The 24940-nt window shown below is 40.6% G+C and overlaps 1 protein-coding gene across 2 annotated transcripts in view; it reads right to left on the bottom strand.

Moving 5' to 3' along the window:
- Positions 1-20305, bottom strand: part of FBXL2 (F-box and leucine rich repeat protein 2) — a 109391-nt gene extending 89086 nt beyond the window's left edge. For both annotated transcript variants that reach the window (XM_034956042.2, XM_003826126.4), the window contains exon 1: positions 19966-20305. In XM_034956042.2, the coding sequence (XP_034811933.1) occupies positions 19966-20202 (237 nt within the window). In that variant the 5' untranslated portion in view covers positions 20203-20305. The remainder of the gene's footprint in view (positions 1-19965) is intronic.
- Between the last annotated feature and the right edge of the window lie 4635 nt (positions 20306-24940).

The raw sequence follows: 24940 nt of genomic DNA, 5'->3' as shown, positions 1-24940 counted from the left end.
ATTTGATACTACATTGTACTAGAGGTTCTAGCCAAAGCAATTAGACAAAAGATAAAAAAGACATCCAGATTGGAAAGGAAGAAGTAAAACAACCTCTATTTGCAGATGACATGATCTTGCATATAGAAAATTCTAAAAATGCACAAAAATCAATTAGAACTAATCAAGGAGTTCAGCAAGGCTGCAGGATACAACATATAAATATACAATATAGTTATATAAAAATAAACTGTATTTCCACATAGTAGCAATGAACATCCTGAAAATAAACTTCAGAAAACAATCCTATTTACAACAGCATCAAAATGAACAAAAAACTTTGAGATAAACTTAACAAAGGAAGAATAAGACTTCCATATTGAAAACTTATACAATACATTGTTGAGAAAAATTAAAGAAGGCTTAAATAAATCAAAAGACATCCATGTTCATGAACTGAAAGATTTACTAGTGTTATGTTAGCAACGCTTCCTAAACTAATCTATAGATTTAATTCAATCTTTCTCAAAATTACAGCTGCCTTTTTTACAGAAATTGAAAGGCTGATCAAAAAATTCATATGAAAATGCAAGGGACCCAGATTAACTAAAATCATCTTGAAAAGGAAAAACAAGAGTTGAAGGACGCAAACTTCCAGATTTTGAAATTTACTACAAAGCTACAGCAGTTAAAGCAATGTGTTCACTGGCATAAGGGTAGACATATAGATCAATGGAACAGAACAGATAATCTAAAATAAAATTATAAAATTGGCTAAAATAAAGAGAATCCAGAAATAAACTCTTAAATTTATGAGCACTGATTTAAATGGAGAAAGAAGTCTTTTCAAGAAATGGTACTGGTACAACTGGATATATACAAGCAAAACAATGAATTTGGACCCCCTATCTCACTTCATATAAAAAAAAATTCAAAATGGCTCAGCGACTTAAATAAATATAAGAGCTAAAATTATAACCCTTAGAAGAAAACATAAGCATAAATCTTGGTGGCCTTGGATTATGCAATGGTTTCTTAGATATGACACTGAAAGCATAAACATCCAAAAAAAATTGATAAACCGGACTTCATCAAAATAAAAGACCTGGCTGGGCGTGGCAGCTCATGCCTGTAATCCTAGCACTTGGGGAGGCCAAGGCAGGTGGATAGCTTGAGGTTGGGAGTTCAAGACCAGCCTGGCCAACATGGTGAAACCCCATCTCTACTAAAAGTACAAAAATTAGCAGGGCATGATGGTGCATGCCTGTAGGCCCAGTTACTCAGGAGGCTGAGGTGGGAGAATAGCTTGAACCTGGGAGGCAGAGGCTGCAGTGAGCCAAGATCACACCACTGCACTCCAGCCTGGGTTACAAAGCAAGACCCTGTCTCGTCTCAGAAACACAAACAAACAAACAAAAGACCTTTGTACTTCAAAGGGCACCATCAAGAAAGTGTAGGAAAAAAACCCACAAGATTGGAGACAATATCCGCAAATCACAGATCTGAGCAGGCACTTGTATGCAAACTATAAAGAACTTCTGAAACTCAATAAAAGACAAACCAATTTTACAATGGGCAAAAGATGTGAATAGACATTTCTGCAAAGAAGATATGCAAATGGCCAATACATACATGAAAAGATGTTCAACATAAGGGTAAGACAAGGGTAAGTCAAAACACAGTGAGATGCATCATACCCATAGGATTGGCTAAAATAAAAAAGATACTAATAAGTAATGGTGAACATGTGGAGAAACTGGAACTCTCATACACTGCTGGTGGGAATGTAAAATGGCATAGCCACTTTGGAAAACAATCTGGCAGTTCCTCAAAGGTTAAAAAGAGTTACCATATGACCCAGCAACTCCACTTGTAAGTCAAGACTAAAGAGAAATGAAAATATATGTCCATACAAAAACTTGTCCATGAATGTTCATAGCAGCATTACTCTTAATAGCCAAATAGTGGAAACAATTACAAAATGTCCATCAGCTGATGAAGGGATAAACAAAATGTGGTATTCCAAAATGTGGAATATCAGTCAGCAATAAAAAGGAATTAAGTAATGATACATGTTACAACAGGAATGAGTCTTGAAAATATGCTACTGAAAGCAGACAAAAAAGGGTACATATTGTATGTTTCAATTTACATTAAATGTCCAGAAAAGGCAAATCCATGGAGACAGAAAATAGACTAGTAGTTGCCTAGGGCTGGAAAGTGACTGTGAATGCATATGAGGTTTCTTTTGAAGGTATGAAAAAATTCTTGAATTAGACAGTTGTAACAGTCACACAAGTTGGTGAATATACTAAATCCCACTGAAGTGTACTTTTTAAGTGAGCAAAATTTATAGTATATGATGAATATCTCAATTTTTAAAACCTGGATTAAAAAAACAATCCACCAAAACAAACTGCAGAAGTGGAAATAGTGCCATAAATAGTAACTTACATTTATTTTCAAAGTAGTGTCAATGATGAATCTTTGTGTTGGATATATGAGACTAATATTTAGTAAGTGCCTACTGTATTCCAAGTTCCAGTGAGCACTATGTTAAGTAGCTAAATTATCTAATATATTTCTAGTTCCTTGAGGTGCAAAGTTACTGACTGGACTTTTTTTTTTTTTTTTGGAAACAGGGTCTCACTCTATCAGTCAGACTGGAGTACAGTGGCATGATCACAGCTCAATGCAGTCTCAACCTCCCTGGCTCAAGCAATCCTCCCACCTCAGCTTCCCAAGTAGCTGGGACTACAGGTACATGCCACTACACCCAGCTAATTTTTAAAACGATTTTTTGTAGAGATAGGATCTCCCTATGTTGCCCAGGCTGGTCTTGAACTCCTGGGCTCAACTGATCCTTCTGCCTTAGTCCCCAAAAGTGCTGGGATTATAGGTGTGAGGCACTGTGCCTGGCCTTTCTTCTTTTTAATGTAAGCATTTACATTTATAAAGTTCCCTCTAAGTATACTGCTTTCATTGCATCCCATATGATATATTTTCATTTCTATTCATCTCAAAGTATTTTTAAATAGCCATTATTTCTTTCACCTATTGATTAATAATGTGTTAATTTGGGGCCAGGCACAGTGGCTCATGCCTGTTACTCAAGCACTTTCGGAGGCCAAGGCAGGAGGATCACTTAAGACCAGGAGTTCAAGGCTAGCCTGGGCAACATAGTGAGACCCGACTCTACAAAAAAATTTAAAAATCAGCAGGGCATGGTGGCATGTCCCTATAATCCCAGCTATCCAGGAGGCTAAGGCAGGAGGATAGCTTGAGCCCAGGAGATTGAGCCCACAGTGAGCTATGACCACGCTACTGCACTCCAGCCTAGGCAACAGAGCAAGACTCCGTCTCAAAAAAAAATAAAGTGTTATTTTCACATATTTGTGAATTTTCCAGTTTTCCTTCTATTATTGATTTCTAGCTTCATTCCATTGTTATCCAAGAAGATACTTAGTATTATTTCAGTCTTTTTACATTTATTGGAACTTGTTTTGTGGTCTTACATATGTCTGTCCTGAAGAATGTTCCATGTACACTTGAGAAGAATGTCAATTCTGGTGTGATTGGGTTAAGTGTTCTACATAACTCTGTCAGGTTTCATTGATTTATAGTGTTGTTCAAGACTTCCGTTTCCTTATTCTGCTGTCTAAATGTTCTATTATTGAAAGTATGGTACTGAAGTCTCCAACTGATGCTGGGGTTAGTGGTGAATGACATGAAAACCTTCACATATCTCAACAGTCAGAACAATTGGCTTATTTTCTGTTATTACAAAGACTAGTGAATCAAAGTTGTGAGATTTCACCCCAATACAGGAAAAAAAAAAACTTTCTAGCAATTAGAATAGGCCATACTAGAATGTCTTGCTGTTGAAGCAGTGATCCCCCATCTTCACTGCTCCTGTAGAGTCTACAGAACCAGTATTGTCAGAGAAAGGAATCCCTTCTTCAGTGGGAAATGAGACTAGGAAACCTCTAAGGATCAAATCTAATTTCCCAAAAGAGTCTTATAATCCAAGATCTTCCACTTACACCTTTGTAAACCTTGGGCATGTCATTTAACTTTTCTATGCCATAGTTTCCTCTTCCTCAAAATGGGGATATTAATGGAACCTGCCACTTTTCTATGCCATAGTTTCCTCTTCAGCAAAATAGGGATAGTGATAGAACCTGCCACAAGGGCAGTTGTGAATGAAATGAGTCCATAAACGTAAAGTGCCTAAGACAGTCTTGGCATATAGTAAGTGCTTAACACATGGTAGCTATGATGACAGCTGTGAAGTCTCCAATTACTATTATAAAACCACTTCTCAGCTAGGTGCAGTGGCTCACACCTGTAATCCCAGCACTTTGGAGGGCCAAGGTGGGAGGACTGCTTGAGGCCAGGAGTCCAAGACCAGCCTGGTCAACATAGACAGACCTCCGTCACTAAAATAGAAAAAAGAAGAAAAAATTCTCCCTGCATTTGTCACTTTGCTGCATATATTTGTGGCTCTGTTGTTTGGTGCATATGTGCTTATAATTGTTATGGTTCCTGTAGGAATTAACCTTTCATCAACATATAATCACCTTTGTCTCATGTAACAATTTTTATTATAACTTAGTCTATTTTGTCTGATATTAGTATAGCCAACCCAGCTCACTTTTAACCTGTCTTTTGATGTAACAAGGGTCTCTTGCAGACAACATAAAATTGGATCATGTGGGAAGTTTTTTGCTTGTTTTTTTTTTTATCCATTCTGCCAGTGTCTACATTTTAGTTAGTAAATTTAATCCTTTTGTACTTATAGTAATTACTAATAAGGAGGGACTAACATCTGCCATTTTGCTGTTTTTCAAATTCTGTAGTGATGTGTACTGCTTCATAAATGCCAAGGATCAAGTTGGTTGATAGTGGTGTTCAAATCTTTTATATCCTTACTGACTTTTTTTTTCTTCACAAGTTCTGTCAATTAGTGATAGAGGTGTTATATTCAACTATGATTGTGGTTTTGCCTCTTTCTCTCTTTGGTTTTGCCAATTTTTGTTTCATGTATTTTGAAGCTTTGTTGTGAGGTACACACAAATTTGTTTTGTTTGTTTGTTTGAGACAGAGGATTGCTCTGTCACCCAGGCTGGAGTGCAGTGGCATGATCTTGGCTCGCTGCAACCTCTGCCTCCCAGGCTCAATGATCCTCCCACCTCAGCCTCCCAAGAAGCTGGGATTACAGGTGTGCACCACCACACCCAGTTAATTTTTGTATTTTTAGTAGAGATGGGGTTTCACCATGTTTGCCAGGCTGGTCTCAAACTCCTGAGCTCAAGTGATCCACCTGCCTCGGCCTTCCAAAGTGCTGTGATTACAAGCATGAGCCACTGTGCTTGGCCTGTTATGTATTTTTAATAAATTGATTATTATAGATGATCCTTTTTTCTAGAAATGATCCTTGTTTTAAAGTCTACTTTGTTAATATAGCAACATCAACTTTCTTATGCTTTTTGCATGGTATTTCTTTTTCACCCTTTTTCAATCTGTGTTTCATATTTACAGTGATTCATAAAGACAGCACATAGTTGGACCACGCTACTTTATCCAGCCTGACAATTGCAAACTTTTAATTGGAGATGATGGTCTTTACATTTAATGTAATTACTGACATGGTTGATTTTAAGTCTGCCATCTTTATATTTATTTTCCATTTGCTTCTCTTCTTTGTTCCTCTATTCTGCTTTCCTGACTTTTTTCATAATGTGATATTCATTCTGTTTCCTTCACTGATCTTACAGCTATACCTCTCTGTATTTTTTTTCAATGTTTGCTTTAGTGATTATAGAGTGCATCTTTAACTTATCACAGTCTAATTTCACTTGACTTCCCCTGCTTGTTGTGCACTTACTGTTGGATAGCTTACTTCTACTTCTACTATATACCAAATAATATGTTATTATTTCTACTTTAAATAGTCCATATTTTTAAAATAAATGTATGTATTAAAGAAACATATTTTAAAAGGTCCCTTATATTTATCCATATACTTACCCTTCCTGGTGTAATTCATTCCTTCAGATCTGAACTTCCTTTATTATCACTTCCCTTCAACTTAACTTCTTTTAACATTGTAATATAGGTCTGATGTAGACAAATTGTTTTTGCTTCTGTCAAAAATATCTTTATTTCTCCTTCACTTTTGAATATTGAATTCCAGGTTAGCAGATTTGCTTAAGAAAAAATACAGCACTTTAAAAAAGTTCTTCCAGGCCAGGCACAGTAGCTCACGCCTGTAATTCCAATACTTTGGGAGGTAAGTCAGGAGGATCACTTAGCTCAGGAGTTTGAGACCAGCCTGGGTAACACAGTAAGACACTGTCTCTACAGAAAATTTAAAAAATTAGTCGGGCATGGTGGCATGCACCTGTAGTTCCAGCTATTCAGGAGGCTAAGGTGGGAGAATTCCTTGAGCCCAGGACATTAAGGCTATAGTCGGCTATATTCACACCACTGCATTCCAGCCTGAGCAACAGAGTGAGAGGGTCTCAAAAAAAAAAAAATTATTTCATTGTCCTCTGACCTGCATTGTTTCTGACAAGGTGTCAATTATTCATATTACTGTTCACCTTTATATATATTTTTCTTTTCTACCTCCTTTTAAGATTTCCTTTATAAAAATTTTTGATTTTCAGAAAGTTGAATCTGATGTACCTCAGTTCAGACTTCTGTCCCTGCTCCTCCTCCACTCCTTGAACTCTAGTTACAGGTATATACTAGACAATTTTGTATTGTCCCACAGATCTTGAATGCTGATTTTTATTGATCTGTCCCTAAGTTTACTGGTGCTTTCTTCTGCTGTGTGCAGTCTGCTATTAAGCCTATCAAATGAATTCTTCATTTCTAATATATTTTTCATTTCTAGCATTTCTACTTGGAGAAATAGTTTACATCTTTATCTTTCACACTTTACATCTTTCTGCTGAAATTTTCTCTGTTTATCCATGTTGTTCAACATCTGGGCCATCACTGAGACTGCTTCTGTTGCCTCTTTCTTCCCCTCTACCATGGATCACATTTTCTTGTTTCTTTGTATATCTCATAATTTATTTCATGCCAGATACTGCGTATAAAAGAACATAAATTTATCTCCATAAAGGAAAGTTCCTTCTTCAATTAAGTTGCTGGGAAACTGGGAGTGGAGGCTCAATCCTTTTAATCTACAGTTGAGCTGGGTTTGAGACTGTAGTGTTAGTCCATGATTGCCTTATAATAATTTCAGGGTGAAATCAGAACTTTACCTTCAGGAGAAGCTAAAATCTGAGCACTGTTGAAGCTTCACAGATCTCTGAGCTTCATAACCTATGCAAGGTTTCTTAACTGTGAGATATCTTCCCTCCTCTCTGCCCTCCCCTCACATTCCAGCTTTCAGCTAGGGTGTTGTCCTTGGTCTCCACTAGCACCTTCTGCTTTCTGTGCCTTGAGGAGATCTCTCTTTGCTCTGTTACCCTGACTATGCCTTCTCAAAGGCTGGCTTGTCCTCAGTAAAAGCCTAGATAATCATAAAGAGATTTCTTAGCTGTCTTGCCATGCCCCCAGCCTGTTGCACGCCCAGGCTTAGACTTCATAAACCCCCTGGTGCACTACAGGGATTTCTCTTAACTCTCCTGCCCTGCCCCCAACCTTCAGCAGAATCCACCCACCTCAGCAGGATCCTTCTTAGCTCTCTTTCCCTTGCCCCAGCATCCGAACTCCTATTCCAATGTACTAATTGAAGGCCCATGGGAAAAGTTGGCAGGTAGGTGTAGTCCTGCACTGTAGCTGGAACTCCTCAGGATTCCAAATTGTCACTCCAGCCTATGTGCAGTCAGTAACTGTTGACTTCTCTTTAACTATCTATTGCAAATTCTTCCTCTTGCTGTTCCACCATAGATGAAAGTACCTATGTATCTCTTTTTTTTTTCTCTTGAGAAGGCTCACTCATTACTTTCCAGATTTTTGTTTCTTTAGATTTTTTTGTGTCAACTCTGATAGGTTTTTTAAAATTATGATTTTGTACCTTCTCTGACTTTTCTCACTACCAGAGTGGGAGCAATAATGTCAACTGTTGCAACTTGCAACATCGTAACAGGAAATGGAAGTCTTTATTATCCCTTTTGATGGAAGAAAAACAGACTTGGAGAAAATAAATGACTTGACCAAGGTTCAGAGCTAAGAAACAAAAAAGCTACAATTTGAACTTAACATCTCATGACTACAACTCCAGGGCTCTTTATGCTGCACAACAGGTAGTATAGGCTGTTTGACTCTGGGAAAGTCATTTAACCTCTCAGTATTTAGTATTACTAGCTTGTAAAAGGAAACGACTATACTAGATAAACTCGAAGTCTCTTCCAACTCTAACACTTCAAGAGTCAATGAAGTCCAATTCCTGCTTTCTTCATCCCTACTCCAAACTTTCTCCTTCCATGGTCTTCATCTCAGCAAATGGCAGTTCCTTCTTCCTCTTGCTCAGGCTCAAATCATCAAAATCATTTATATTCCATAACCAATCCATCAGCTAATCCTATGGATTACTGCAACAAAAATGCCACAGTCACCCTGCTTTGTCCCTTCTCCCCTAATTTTACTCCACAATGGTTCTCTTATAAAATATAAGTCATATATGCCACTTCTCTACATAAACCCCACCAATCCCTTCCCCTTCCATCACAGGAAAAGTCAAAATCCTTTACATAGGTTAAAAGTCCTACATGATTTGACTCCCTTTGATCTTACTTCCTACCACACTCCCCTCTCTTACTACACTCCAGCCCCACTGGTTTTCTTGCTGTTCATCCAACACACCAGGCATGTTCTTGCCTCGGCACCTTTGACTAGTGCCCTCTCTTGACACAGTCTTTCTTCAGGCATTCCCATGGCATATCCTCTGCTCAAATGTCACCTTATCAGAGAGGCCTTCCCTTCTATTCTACATTAAAAGCAACACATCCCTTCCCTCATTCACTCTCCAACCCTACCCTAGAATTCTTTCTCTCCTACCCAGCTTTATTTTTCTCCAAAGTACTTTTCACCACCTTATCTGTTTATTATCTGTCTCCCTGCCACTAGAATATAAGTTCCATGAGAGAAGAGCCATACTCGGTTCGCGCACTGCTGGATATCCACTGACTAGAACAGTCACTAGCACACAGTAGCACACAATAAATATGTGTTGGACAGAAACCCAAAGAACAAAAAAAATCAATGGAAAGACGAAGCTGTAGAGGCAGCACTGAGAACTGGGAAATCTGAGTTTGAACCTTGATTCTGACTCTATTAAAAACTTCCCAGTAAATGCCCTGTTCTGTCTCCTTAGACTTCCCTGCTCCATCCCTGTCTCTCTCATGGCCACCCTAGTGCTGGAAGAGGAAGTGGCTGATATAGACACTACACAGGATAGCAGTGAGATTCAAAGTGAGGTAGAGAAAACAGCAATAAAAGTGTACCCAACCCATAGCTGTCCATATCTGAGCTTTGGTTGTCTGAACTGGAAAACCAAAAAAAAACCCAGTAAATCCTTCAGGATGTCATTAGACAACATGACAACAGCTTGTCATAAAATTTAAAAGAGACTGCTGACTCAGTTAAGACATTAAGACTCTTAATCTTGGTGTAATTAGTACATTTGTGCCAGGCACTGGGCACAATCTTTAGTTTGGCAAGAAGCCATAATGTAATGGTTAAGAGCCCAGGCTTTGGAAACAGACTGGTTGAGTTCAAATCCTGGCTCTGCCACTCACTAACTATATGACCTTGGGCAAACTGCCTACTCAATTTAGCCCTATTAAATGGGAATAATGTCAAACTCAGGCTGGGTGCAGTGCCTCACATCTGTAATCCCAGCACTTTGGGAGGATGAAGTGGGAGGACTGCTTGAGCCCAAGAGTTCGAAGTTGCAGTGAGCTGAGCCACTGCACTCCAGCCTGGGTGGCAGAACGAGGCCCTGTCTCCAAAAAAATTAATAAATAAATAAATAAAATTAAATAACAAATGCCAATTTCTTAGCGACATTGAAGAATTGAGTAAAATAAATGTGATCAGCCCAGAATTGGATACAGAGAATGGGTTCTATAAAAGAAAGCTATTGTTACAATTACTAAAAATTACTCCCTACCCCACAATAGTGCAGACAAAAGGGAGATGAATATTGTCAAGAGAAAGAAAATTAATAGAGAAATCTCTACTTTCCTTGATCTATTAACATAGATCTCATATAAATTCTCTTAACTGTGTCATATAATGACAAAAAACTGTCTGTAAACCTTGAGTTAAAAAAAAAATCACTTTAGGGTGGGAGGTTCCAAGATGGCGGAATGGGAACAGCTCCAGTCTATAGCTCCCAGCGTGAGCGATGCAGAAGATGGGTGATTTCTGCATTTCCAACTGAGGTACCAGGTTCATCTCACTGGGGCTTGTCGGACCGTGGGTGCAGCCCATGGTGCAGGGCGGGGCATTGCCTCACCTGGAAAGTGCAAGGGGTCGGGGAGTTCCCTCTCCTAGCCAAGGGAAGCCGTGACAAATGGTACCTGGAAAATCGGGACACTCCCACTCTAATACTGCGCTTTTCCAATGGTCTTAGCAAACGGCACACCAGGAAATTATATCCCGCGCCTGGCTCAGAGGGTCCCACGCCCACGGAGCCTCGCTCATTGCTAACACAGCAGTCTGAGATTGAACTGCAAGGCAGGAGAGAAGCTGGAGGAGAGGGGCCCGCCATTGCTGAGGCTTGAGTAGGTAAACAAAGCAGCCGGGAAGCTCGAACTGGGCGGAGCCCACTGCAGCTCAAGGAGGTCTGCCCGCCTCTGTAGACTCCACCTCTGGGGGCAGGGCACAACTGAACAAAAGGCAGCAGAAACTTCTGCAGACTTAAATGTCCCTGTCTGACAGCTTTGAAGAGAGTAGTGGTTCTCTGAGCACAGAGTTGGAGATCTGAGAACAGACAGACTGCCTCCTCAAGTGGGTCCCTGACCCCTGAGCAGCCTAACTGGGAGACATCTCTCAGTAGAGGCCGACTGACACCTCATACAGCCGGGTGCCCATCTGAGACGAAGCTTCCAGAGGAAGGATCAGGCAGCAACATTTGCCGTTCCGCAATATTTGCTGTTCTGATGCCTCCGCTGGTGATACCCAGGCAAACAGGGTCTGGAGTGGACCTCCAGCAAACTCCAACAGACCTGCAGCTGAGGGTCCTGACTGTTAGAAGGAAAATTAACAAACAGAAAGGACATCCACACCAAAACCCTATCTGTACATCATCATCATCAAAGACCAAAGGTAGATAAAACCACAAAGATGGGGAGAAACCAGAGCAGAAAAGCTGAAAATTCTAAAAATCAGAGCACCTCTTCTCCTCCAAAGGAACGCAGCTCCTTGCCAGCAACAGAACAAAGCTGGATGGAGAATGACTTTGAGAGAAGAAGGCTTCAGATGATCGGTAATAACAAACTTCTCCAAGCTAAAGGAGGATGTTCGAACCCATCGCAAAGAAGCTAAAAACCTTGAAGAAAGATTAGACGAATGGCAAACTAGAATAAATAGTGTAGAGAAGACCTTAAATGACCTGATGGAGCTGAAAACCATGGCATGAGAACCACGTGATGCATGCACAAGCTTCAGTAGCCGATTTGATCAAGTGGAAGAAAGGGTATCAGTGATGGAAGATCAAATGAACGAAATGAAGTGAGAAGAGAAGTTTAGAGAAAAAAGAATAAAAAGAAATGAACAAAGCCTCCAAGAAATATGTGACTATGTGAAAAGACCAAATATACGTCTGATTGGTGTACCTGAAAGTGATGGGGAGAATGGGACCAAGTTGGAAAACACTCTGCAGGATATTATCCAGGAGAACATCCCCAACCTAGCAAGGCAGGCCAACATTCAAATTCAGGAAATACAGAGAATGCCACAAAGATAATCCTTGAGAAGAGCAATACCAAGACACATAATTGTCAGATTCACCAAAGTTGAAATGAAGGAAAAAATGTTAAGGGCAGCCAGAGAGAAAGGTCAGGTTACCCACAAAGGGAAGCCCATCAGACTAACAGCGGATCTCTTGGCGGAAAATCTACAAGCCAGAAGAGAGTGGGGGCCAATATTCAACATTTTTAAAGAAAAGAATTTTCAACCCAGAATTTCATATCCAGCCAAACTAAGCTTCAGAAGTGAAGGAGAAATAAAATCCTTTACAGACAAACAAATGCTGAGAGATTTTGTCACCACCAGGCCTGCCTTACAAGAGCTCCTGAAGGAAGTGCTAAACATGGAAAGGAACAACCAGTACCAGCCACTGCAAAAACATGCCAAACTGTAAAGACTATCAATGCTGGGAAGAAACTGCATCAGCGAACGAGCAAAATAACCAGCTAACATCATAATGACACAATCAAATTCACACATAACAATATTAACCTTAAATGTAAATGGGCTAAATGCTCCAATTAAAAGACACAGACGGGCAAATTGGATAGTCAAGACCCAACAGTGTGCTGTATTCAGGAGACCCATATCACATGCAGAGACACACATAGGCTCAAAATAAAGGGATGGAGGAAGATCTACCAAGCAAATGGAAAACAAAAAAAGCAGGGGTTGCAATTCTATCTTTGATAAAACAGACTTTAAACCAACAAAGATCAAAAGAGACAAAGAAGGCCATTACATAATGGTAAACGGATCAATTCAACAACAAGAGCTAACTATCCTAAATATATATGCACCCAATACAGGAGCACCCAGATACATAAAGCAAGCCTTTAGAGACCTAGAAAGAGACTTAGACTCCCACACAATAATAATGGGAGACTTTAACACCCCACTGTCAACATTAGACAGATCAATGAGACAGAAAGTTAACAAGGATATCCAGGAATTGAACTCAGCTCTGCACCAAGCGGACCTAATAGACATCTACAGAACTCTCCACCCGAAATCAACAGAATATGCATTCTTCTCAGCATCACATTGCACTTATTCCAAAATTGACCACATAGTTGGAAGTAAAGCACTCCTCAGCAAATGTAAAAGAACAGAAATTATAACAAACTGTCTCTCAGACCACAGTGCAATCAAACTAGAACTCAGGATTAAGAAACTCACTCAAAAGTGCTCTACATGGAAACTGAACAACCTGCTCCTGAATGACTACTGGGTACTTAACGAAATGAAGGCAGAAATAAAGATGTTCTTTGAAACCAATGAGAGCAAAGACACAACATACCAGAATCTCTGGGACACATTTAAAGCAGTGTGTAGAGGGAAATTTATAGCACTAAATGCCCACAAGAGAAAGCAGAAAAGATCTAAAATTGACACCCTAACATCACAATTAAAAGAACTAGAGAAGAAAGAGCAAACACATTCAAAAGCTAGCCGAAGGCAAGAAATAACTAAGATCAGAGCAGAACTGCAGGAGATAGAGACACAAAAAACCCTTCAAAAAAATCAAAGAATCCAGGAGTCGGTTTTTTGAAAAGATCAACAAAATTGATAGACTGCTAGCAAGACTAATAAAGAAGAAAAGAGAGAAGAATCAAATAGATGCAATAAAAGATCATAAATGGAATATCACCACTGATTGCACAGAAATACAAACTACCATCAGAAAATACTGTAAACACCTCTATGCAAATAAACTAGAAAATCCAGAAGAAATGGATAAATTCCTGGACACATATACCCTCCTAAGACTAAACCAGGAAGAAGTTGAATCCCTAAATAGACTGATAACAGGCTCTGAAATTGAGGCAATAATTAATAGCCTACCAACCAAAAAAAGTCCAGGACCAGACAGATTCACAGCCGAATTCTTCCAGAGGTACAAAGAGGAGCTCGTACCATTCCTTCTGAAACTATTCCAATCAATAGAAAAAGAGGGTATCCTCCCTAACTCATTTTATGAGGCCAACATCATCCTGATACCAAAGCCTGGCAGAGACACAACAAAAAAAGAGAATTTTAGACCAATATCCCTGATGAACATCGATGCAAAAATCCTCAATAAAATACTGGCAAACTGAATCCAGCAGCACATCAAAAAGCTTATCCAACACGATCAAGTTGGCTTCATCCCTGGGATGCAAGGTTGGTTCAACATACACAAATCAATAAATGTAATCCATCATATAAACAGAACCAAAGACAAAAACCACATGATTATCTCAATAGATGCAGAAAAGGCCTTTGACAAAATTCAACAGCCCTTCTTGCTAAAAACTCTCAATAAACTAGGTAATGATGGAACATATCTCAAAATAATAAGAGCTATTTATGACAAACCCACAGTCAATATCATACTGAATGGGCAAAAACTGGAAGCATTCCCTTTGAAAACTGGCACAAGACAGGGATGCCCTCTCTCACCACTCCTATTCAATATAGTGTTGAAAGTTCTGGCCAGGGCAATCAGGCAGGAGAAGGAAATAAAGAGTATTCAATTAGGAAAAGAGGAAGTCACATTGTCCCTGTTTGCAGATGACATGATTGTATATTTAGAAAACCCCATTATCTCAGCCCAAAATCTCCTTAAGCTGATAAGCCACTTCAGCAAAGTCTCAGGATACAAAATCAATGTGCAAAAATCACAAGCATTTCTATACACCAATAACAGACAAACAGAGAGCCAAATCATGAGTGAACTCCCATTTGCAATTGTTTCAAAGAGAATAAAATACCTAGGAATCCAACTTACAAGGGATGTGAAGGACCTCTTAAAGGAGAACTATAAACCACTGCTCAACAAAATAAAAGAGGACACAAACAAATGGAAGACCATTCCATGCTCATGGATAGGAAGAATCAATATCGTGAAAATGGCCATACTGCCCAAGGTAATTTACAGATTCAATGCCATCCCCATCAAGCTACCAATGACTTTCTTCACAGAATTGGAAAAAACTACTTTAAAGTTTATATGGAACCAAAAAAGAGCCTGCATTGCCAAGACAATTCTAAGCCAAAAGAACAAAGCTGGAGGCATCATGCTACCTGACTTCAAACTATACTACAAGGCTACAGTAACCAAAACAGCATGGTACTGGTACCAAAACAGATATATACACCAATGGAACAGAACAGAGCCCTCAGAAATAACACCACACATCTACAAACATCTGATCTTTGACAAACCTGACAAAAATAAGAAATGGGGAAAGGATTCCCTATTTAATAAATGGTGCTGGGAAAACTGGCTAGCCATATATAGAAAGCTGAAACTGGATCCCTTCCTTATACCTTATACAAAAATTAATTCGAGATGGATTAAAGACTTAAATGTAAGACCTAAAACCATAAAAACCCTAGAAGAAAACCTAGGCAATACCACTCAAGACATAGGCATGGGCAAGGACTTCGTGACTAAAACACCAAAAGCAATGGCAACAAAAGCCAAAATTGACAAATGGGATCTAATTAAACTAAAGAGCTTCTGCACAGCAAAAGAAACTACAATCAGAGTGAACAGGCAACCTACAGAATGGGAGAAAATTTTTGCAATCTACCCATCTGACAAAGGGCTAATATCCAGAATCTACAAATAACTTAAATAAATTTACAAGAAAAAAATCAAACAACCCCATCAACAACTGGGCAATGGATATGAACAGACACTTCTCAAAAGAAGACATTTATGCAGCCAACAGACACATGAAAAAATGCTCATCATCACTGGCCATCAGAGAAATGCAAATCAAAACCACAATGAGATACCATCTCACACCAGTTAGAATGGCGATCATTAAAAAGTCAGGAAACAACAGGTGCTGAAGAGGATGTGGAGAAATAGGAACACTTTTACACTGTTGGTGGGACTGTAAATTAGTTCAACCATTGTGGAAGACAGTGCGGCGATTCCTCAAGGATCTAGAACTAGAAATACCATTTGACCCAGCAATTCCATTACTGGGTATATACCCAAAGGATTATAAATCATGCTGCTATAAAGACACATGCACACGTATGTTTACCGCGGCACTATTCACAATAGCAAAGACTTGGAACCAACCCAAATGTCCAACAATGATAGACTGGATTAAGAAAATGTGGCACATATACACCATGGAATACTATGCAGCCATAAAAAAGGATGAGTTCATGTCCTTTGCAAGGACATGGATGAAGCCAGAAACCATCATTCTGGGCAAACTATCACAAGGACAGAAAACCAAACACCGCATGTTCTCACTCATAGGTGGGAATTGAACAATGAGAACACCTGGACACAGGGTGGGGAACATCACACACTGGGGCCTGTTGAGGGGTAGGGGGAGGGCGGAGGGATAGCATTAGGAGATATACCTAATGTAAATGACAAGTTAATGGGTACAGCACACCAACATGGCCCATGTATACATATGTAACAAACCAGCACATTGTGCACATGTACCCTAGAACTTAAAGTATAATTAAAAAATTTAAAAATTAAAAATTTTAAAAATCACTTTAATGGGCAAACTATTTTTGCAGTGTTCTCTCCATCTTCTGCTTCCCAATACCTGTGACAAGTCTTGACCACAAATACAGAAAGAGAAGTGTCAAAATAGGAAAGTCGAAATGAACAAATTAAACTGGAAAATTATATGATAAAATATTATTTATTTCCAAAAACTAAATCTGCTTTACACAATAAAGTGTTAAACAATAACAAAAACTTGACAAGTCATATATATCCCAATAGATTTTGTTCCATATGAATTAAAATTTAAACAATTATTAGATGCCTTTTTTTCTTTTCTTTTCTTTTTTTTTTTTTTTTTTTTTTTTCTTTTTTTTTGGATACAGGGCCTTGCTCTGTTGCCCAGACTGGAGGGCAGTGGTGTGAACACAATTCAGCACAGCCTTGAGCTCCTGGACTCAAGGGATCCTTCCACCTCAGCTGCCCAAATAGGTAGGACCACAGGCGTGCACCACCATGCCTGGCTAATTTTTCAAATTTTTAGTAGAGATGGGTCTCACCATGTTGCCCAGACTGGTCTTGAACTCCGGGACTGAAGCAATCCTCCCATCTCAGCCTCCCAAAGTGCTGGGATTACAGGCGTGAGCCACTGAGCCCAGCCTTGAAGTCTTTTCATAACAATTGTAGAATATGAAACTAAAATCTAAAAATCAGGAAAATCTCAGAGAATACATTTTTTAAAAACACTGTTAAATCCTCCACATCCAAAAGGCTTTATGTAAAACACTTGTCTTTGTGATTCACACAAAAAGCGGATGCCAATTCCTTAACTGAACTGATGTGACAGGAGAAACTCAATGCTAGTATAGCTGTGAGTAAGAACGCTGATCTAATTCATGTCTTTATTAATTCCTTCTCATTTCAACTTTGTGAAAGAAGGAAAGAAGAAAGAGGGGAGAGAAGGCTAAGCATGCCTACCCTGTTCCGTAGTATCTAACCCAGTGCCAGGAACAACAAAACACAAGTCATTTATAAGTGCTCAAAAACCTTAAGTCCTAATAAGAAAGAAAACTAATTTCCTAACATATATATGAGGAAACATATAAAGATACACTATACGTTACAGTACAATCCATAAACAGGTTGAGAGAAACTGCCAGGTTTTAAAAGTGGCTCAATTTATCAGTGGGGTGACCTAGGCAAGTTACTTTACCTCTCTGTGCCTCAATTTCCTCATCTCTAAAATAGGATAAAGGTATCTTCATCACAAGGTTGTTGTGATCATTTACGACTCTTAGAAAAATTTCTACTGCCTCTATAGTAATAACTATGTACATATGTACACAATAAATATTAGCTGTCATTATTATTATAGAGTAGAAATAAATGACTTAATTGAAGAAATTTTCATTGAGAAATAGTTCCAAAATTAATGTGCCAAGTCATTTATATCAACGGCTAAAGTTTTGTTTAGATTCAAGCAGTTAAGGAAGTGTAATGTGATTTAGAACACAGTTCTGGGGGCCAGGCATGGTGGCTCAAGCCTGCAATCCCAGCACTTTGGGAGGCCAAGGCAGGAGGATCACAAGGTCAAGAGACGGAGACCATCCTGACCAACATGGTGAAACCCCATCTCTACTAAAAATACAAAAATTAGCTGGGCGTGGTGGCACTCGCCTGTAGTCCCAGCTACTCGGGAGGCTGAGGCAGGAGAATGGCGTGTACCCGGGAGGCGGAGCTTGCAGTGAGCCGAGATCGCACCACTGCACTCCAGCCTGGGCGACAGAGCAAGACTCCGTCTCAAAAAAAAAAAAAAAAAAAAAGAATACAGTTTTGGGGATGACATATATATGCAGCCGCTTCATCCCTCTCCCTCCTGTACCAACCATTCCCCACTTCCATGGAAGCCTGGGCACCTTATCAATCAATTAAGCTCCTGTGAGTTAAATTCTTAATGCTTAAAGACAAACAAAAAGCAAAGCATTATTAAGTTCAGCAAAGCAACCACTAATACAAAACTACAGTAAATGCTTTTATTTTAAAGTAAAACTCTAAAATTCACAATAGTGAATGAGGGTGGGCTGTGGGTCAGAACGAAAGAAGTGGAAGAAGTAAAAATAAAGGAAAATGGATGACAGGAGGAATATGAGACTTCAGAGAGCTGTGAAAAATTAATTCCTGGATATTCTTTCTCCTTGCTACAATTGTTAGGGCTTTTCTCACATATAACATATTACAGTAAATTACTGCAATATTTGAAACACTTATATCTTCATAAAATTCACTTTCTGAAACTCTTGCCAGCTCCATTAATTTGTCACTTAAAAAGCAATTCGCAATTTAAAAAAGAAACATACACAAAATAAAGGCATTACATGGTACTGTGATTTATGGGTGATGTTTTTCTCCTGCCAGCAATAATGCCACACATTTGGAAGTTGCTTTTCCAGAGTCAATGAGAGACACCATCCACCTCCCACCACCATCCCTCTCCTTGGTTATTAAGAAAAAAACTGAGCCAGCCAGGATTCCTAATGATAGTTTTTTCTCCATGAGGCCAGCTGGCACTCGGGGAGCACCCTGCATTCTCAGCTCATCAGCACTTCCACTAAACTCCTGCAGATAAGGAGAAAATCTCCACTTAATTACTCATGGTTAAAACAAAACTAAGTATTTCCCTATTACCTACACCTACCGCCATACCTCCTCAAGTATTCTATACCAAGGGTGTGTCCCCAAGCAAGGAGTCTAGCTCCTCTCTTCTCTTACACCCCGTGAAGGCCTCTGGAGAATTATGCCTTTGGTTGGCAATTCTCTGAACTTGTCTGTTCAAGCCAGCACCTCCGCCGAGTGAAACCGAGCAACGTTTTTAAAACGAGCTTAAAGGGGGCCAGGTGTTATGCCCACGCCGTCTGAAGTTAACTGAACAAAGGTAATGATTTAAGACGTTTACAATGCACTAATTATGAATTAATTAAATCCCTTAGTGAGGGTGCGGCACTCAGAAAAAAAAACCCTCCAGCTTAATGCCCTCTATTTTTTAGAAAGGAGGGGAGGGGTCTCTAAAATCAAAAATTTTAATTTCCACGTGCTAAAAAACCTATCAGAATGCTGATTTTGAAAGGAAGATATATGTCTTATATTAGTTACACATAATTGCATAGAAACAAAACTGGAGGCATATAGACTGCTTTAGTGTAAATATAAATACATATGATATCCATATACAAGATTTTTTTTTTTAACCACACCCTCCTTGGGTGGCTTCCCAGGCTCTCTCGGGCCAAACAGCGTCACGTCGTCCGGCGGCCCACTGGGTGGGGGTCCGGGCTGTCACCCCGACTCCAGCGGCAGGAAACGCTGCATCGCGGTCGCCCCCCGGCAGGCGGGCGCTCTGAATCCCCCAGGTTACCCCTCCCCGGGCCCGCCCAGCCCTGCCCTGCCCAGCAGCCTCGCAGGCCGCGGCCCGGCCTCTCCACGACCCCTGCGCCGCCCGCCCGACCCTAGCGGACGGCGGCGTGGGGACCCAGCCCGGTAGGGGTGGGGCGGGGCAGCTAGGCAGACGCGGGTCCCAGACTCACCATGGCCGAAGAGCCGCGAGCGAGCCCACAGCCCGAAGTCACACGGCGCCGGCGACGCCCGTTGTCCTGGTGACGCCAGCCAGGCGCCCCGCCCCGTCCCCAAGGTGGGCTCGGAGGCGGCCATTGGTGGTCGGCGAGCACGTGACCCGCAGGGGCGGTGCCCTTTGGACCGCCCACCCCTCGCCCCCGGCCCTGGAACTGGGCCTCTTCGCCTCTCCCACTTTGTATCTGGTCCATCCTCTGAGTCTGATCACCTTGATGTCCCTCACCTGACAGATTACCCAGCCGCAGACTGCCCAGCTGAAAGAGACCATGGATTTTTTTTTTTTAAAACGTTATACAGGTAATGCATGATTATTGAAAACATTTTAAATTACCAATAACAAGAATTTAAAAGGATAAAACGACACTCACCCCAGCACCTGAAGTAGCTACTGCTCAGATTCCATTCTATCTGCTTCAAGCTTCCAATGAGTTGTTATAATATACTGTATTCTTAAAAATGGTGGCAAACCATAGGTAACTGTTTTATAATCTACTTTTTTAGATTAAAAATGATTATCTTGGGGCCAGGCGCGGTGGCTCACGCCCGTAGTCCCAGCACTTTGGGAGGCCGAGGCGGGCGGATCACGAGGTCAGGAGATCAAGACCATCCTGGCTAACACGATGAAACCCCATCTCTACTAAAAATACAAAAAATTAGCCAGGCGTGGTGGGGGACGCCTGTAGTCCCAGCTACTCGGCAGGCTGAGGCAGGAGAATGGCGTGAACCCGGGAGGTGGAGCTTGCAGTGAGCTGAGATCACACCACTGCACTCCAGCCTGGGCGACAGAGCAAGACTCCGTCTCAAAAAAAAAAAAAAAAAAAATTATTATCTTTGCATACCACTTAATGGAATAGCATTCTATGCATGTTGTCTAATTCATTAAGTCAACTGGCAATTTGTTGAATGTTTTTAATATGGTTGAAGGGAACTCTAGATATCCTGAAATCTAGTCCATTAACTCTATGAAGAAGGACCCAGTGCGATGGGACACTTGTAGTCCCAGCACTTTGGGAGGCTGAAGCAGGAGGATTGCTTGAGGCCAGGAGTTTGAGACCAGCCTGGGCAACATAGCAAAACCCTGACTCGAAAGAAAGAAAGAGTGAGAAAGGCCGGGCGCGGTGGCTCACGCCTGTAATCCCAGCACTTTGGGAGGCCGAGGCCCATGGATCAAGGGGTCAGGAGATTGAGACTATCCTGGCTAACAGGGTGAAACCCCGTCTCTACTAAAAATACAAAAAATTAGCCGGGCATGGTGGCGGGTGCCTGTAGTCCCAGCTACTTGGAGGCTGAGCCAGGAGAATGGCGTGAACCCAGGAGGTGAAGCTTGCAGTGAGCCAAGATCGTGCCACTGCACTCCAGCCTGGGCAACAGAGTGAGACTCTGTCTCAAAAAAAAAAAAAGAAAAAAAAGAAATAGAGAGGGAGGGAAGGAAGGAAGGAAGGAAGGAAGGAAGGAAGGAAGGAGTGAGTTTTGGTGTGTTAGAAGCAGAAAAAAATGACAAAATAAAAACAACAACAAAAAAAGTTACAAAAAAGAGAAAAAGAATTTTAAAGTGTAAAAAAAAATCTGTGAAGAAGAATCATATTCAACAGCTGACCTGACATCTCCCCCGGAGTGCCTAATAGACATCACAACGTAATATGGCCCTAATTAACCTCTTGATCCAAGTTTCTTACTCCCCAGTCTTCTCAAAGCGAAAGTCCCTACTATCCCCTTGATTGTTAAGACAAAAACCTAGGAATTGTCCCTGATTCCGCTGTTTCCTCACACCTCACTTCCAGTCCATTATCACATATTCTTGACTCCACCTTCTCAATCTATCCACTCTATAACATCTCCACCTCACAACCACTATTGTCTCACCCAAATTCATCTCCATATGTGCTATGATTTGAATGTTTGTGTCCCCTTCAAACTTTATGTGAAAACATATAAAATGTGACAGTTTTAGGAAGAGGACCTCAAGGAGGGGAGTAGGCCGTGAGAGCTCTGTCCTCATGAATGGGATTAATGCCCTTATAAGAGAGCTTGAGGGAGTGAATTCAGCCCCTTTTTGCCTTTTCATCCCTTCTGCCAGGTGAGGACACAGCAATCCTCCAGAGGATGCAGCAACAAGACACCATCTTGGAAGCAGAGCAGCCCTCACCAGACACCAAATCGGCCAGCACATTGATCTTAGACTTCCCAGCCTCCAGAACTATGAAAAATAAATTTCTATTGTTTATAAATTACACAGTCCTGTGGTATTTTGTTATAGCAGCACAAGTGGACTATGACCCCATGTCTTCCCTCCTGCATCCTACACAATAGCAGCATTTTCAGTGGCTTCTCATAGCACTTAAAAAAAAATACAGGCCGGGCAAGGTGGCTCACGCCTGTAATCCCAGCTCTTTGGGAGGCCGAGGTGGGAGGATCACCTGAGGTCAGAAATTCGAGACCAGCCTGGCTGACATGGTGAAACCCCATCTCTACTAGAAACACAAAAATTAGCCAGGTGTGGTGACGGGCGCCTGTAGTCTCAGCTACTTGGGAGGCTGAGGCAGAAGAATCACTTGAACACGGGAGGCAGAGGTTGCAGTGAGTGGAGATCGCGCCACTGCACTCCAACCTGGGTGACAGAGCAAGACTCTGTGTGCAAAAAAAAAGAAAAAAGAAAAAGAAAAAAATACAAATGCTTTCCATGGTCTACCAAAATGGTACACGATGGAGGCCTTGCCCACTGCACCAACTCCATCTCCTGTCACTCTTCCCTCATTCACGCCACACTAGCCACACTTTTATTTCCTGAGGTTCCTCAAACACATCAAATACTTTTGTACTTAAAAGCCTCAATAATATCTGCTTCCTTTATATGGAATATTCTTCCTGCAGAACTTCATGTAGGCCCTTCCTTCATTTGATACAGGTCAGTTATCTCCTCAATTGTCATCTTCGCAAAAGCCTTCACTGACCTAAAATAGCTCATTCCGGTCACTCTCACTTCAGTCAGCCTCCCTCATTTAACTCTGTCTTGTTCTCAAAGTACTTAGCCCCCCTCAAAATTATCTTTTATACCTTTTTGTTTATTAATTACTTCCTGTCTCCCCGCTCTGGAATGCAAGATGTCTATCTTGTTCCATTGTGTATTCCTAGTGTTTAGAACAGTTCCTGACTTATAGTAGATGTTCGGTAAATACTTATAGTAGATGTTCGGTAAATACCGATGATTGAATGAATGAACATCTATGCTGGGACTATGCTCAGTTTGAAGATCTGAATAAGAATATGACTTGATAGAGTAGGGAGTATAATAGAAAATAAATACTGTAATTACTGGCAGCCTTTATTTTTATCTTTTTATTATGAGATATAAATACAAGTAATAGAATACAAATGTACATTTTGTTAAAGTGAACCCTTATATAAACACCACCCAGTTCAAGAAATAGAACATCACCAGCAACCCAGATGATCCTCATGTCTACTCTCCTAATCTGAATTCCCCCTTCAACTTTTCCCCTATAGGTGATCTCTGTCGTGAAATTTATGGAAATCATTTTCTTGCATTTCCTTATTCATTTATTTTTGTTTTTTTGGAGAGCGATGTCTGGCTATGTTGCCCAGGTTGGCCTTGAGCTCCTGGGCTCAAGTGATCCTTCACTTCAGCCTTCTCAGTAGCTGAGACTACAGGTGCATGCCACTGTGCCAAGTACTTTCTTGTAGTTCTTTATAAGTGTTTGTACTACATTTTTATAGCTATAAAGTATCTCACTGAATGCACACAAGAATATATTTATCCCTTCTACTGTTGATAGGCATTTGGATCATTTCCCGTTTAGGACTCTTATAAATGATGAAGCTATGAGCATTCTCCTAGTGTACATGGACACATTTCTCTGGATGACGGTTTCTCAATCTTAGCTCTTTTAACATGTAGGGCCGGATAAATCTTTGTTGCTGGAGGCTGGAGGGAGAGGGTAGTCCTGTGTATTGTAAGATGTTTCACAACATCCATGATCTCTACCCACTAGATGCTAATGGTGCACCCCAGTTTTGAAAATCAAAAAATGTCTCCAGGCATTTCCAAATGTCCACAGAGCGGCAAAATTGCCCCATTTGAGAACCACAGCTCTGGAATGTCAACAGAGTAGAGTTGTTGGTTTACAGATTTACTATATAAATCTGAAGAAATTTATGTTTCCAAATTGTTTTCTAAAGTAGTTGTAACGGAAGCGACATCACAGAATTAGCAGAATAGGGAGCGCCAAGAATTGGTCCCTCTACTGAAGCAAACATTAAATGGGGAAAAATGACAGAATCGACATTTCAGACTCTGGAGTCTAATAAAATATTTAAGTCCACCAGGGAGTGCTTAATAAAGAAAGAGGCAGCTGAATTTTGATAGGAAAGAATTATGGGGGATTTTGCTTGCCCACCTAGCATCCTCTACTCCCCAGCCTGGTGGTAGTCTTATGGATGGTGGCTTGTGTTCTGATGCAGCTTGCTGGTCCCAGGCTCAGCACTATGACCTTGTTCTCAAAACATTTTGGTTATGCATTTGACCGGTTTCTGCATTCTCTAAGGCAGCAGTTCCCAACGTTTTTGGCACCAGGGACCAGTTTTGTGGACAATTTTTCCATGAACTGGGATGGGGGATGGTTTCAGGATGATCCAAGCACATTACGTTTGTTGTGTATTTTGTTTCTATTATCATTACACTGTAATACATAAAAAATTAATTATACAACTCACCATGATGTAGAATCAGTGGAAGCCCTGAGCTTGTTTTCCTGCAACTAGACAGTCCCATCTGGGGGTGATGGGAGGCAGTGACAGATCATCAGGCATTAGATTCTCATAAGGAATGCACAACCTAGATCTCTTACATGTGCAGTTCACAGTAGGGTTTGTGGTCCTATGAGAATCTAATCCTGCCATTGATCTGACAGG

This window comes from Pan paniscus, chromosome 2 (assembly GCF_029289425.2).
Source record: "Pan paniscus chromosome 2, NHGRI_mPanPan1-v2.0_pri, whole genome shotgun sequence".
Classification (NCBI taxonomy): Eukaryota; Metazoa; Chordata; class Mammalia; order Primates; family Hominidae; genus Pan; species Pan paniscus.
Note: the sequence above shows the minus strand (reverse complement) of the source record. Positions and strands in the feature narration are given on the sequence as shown.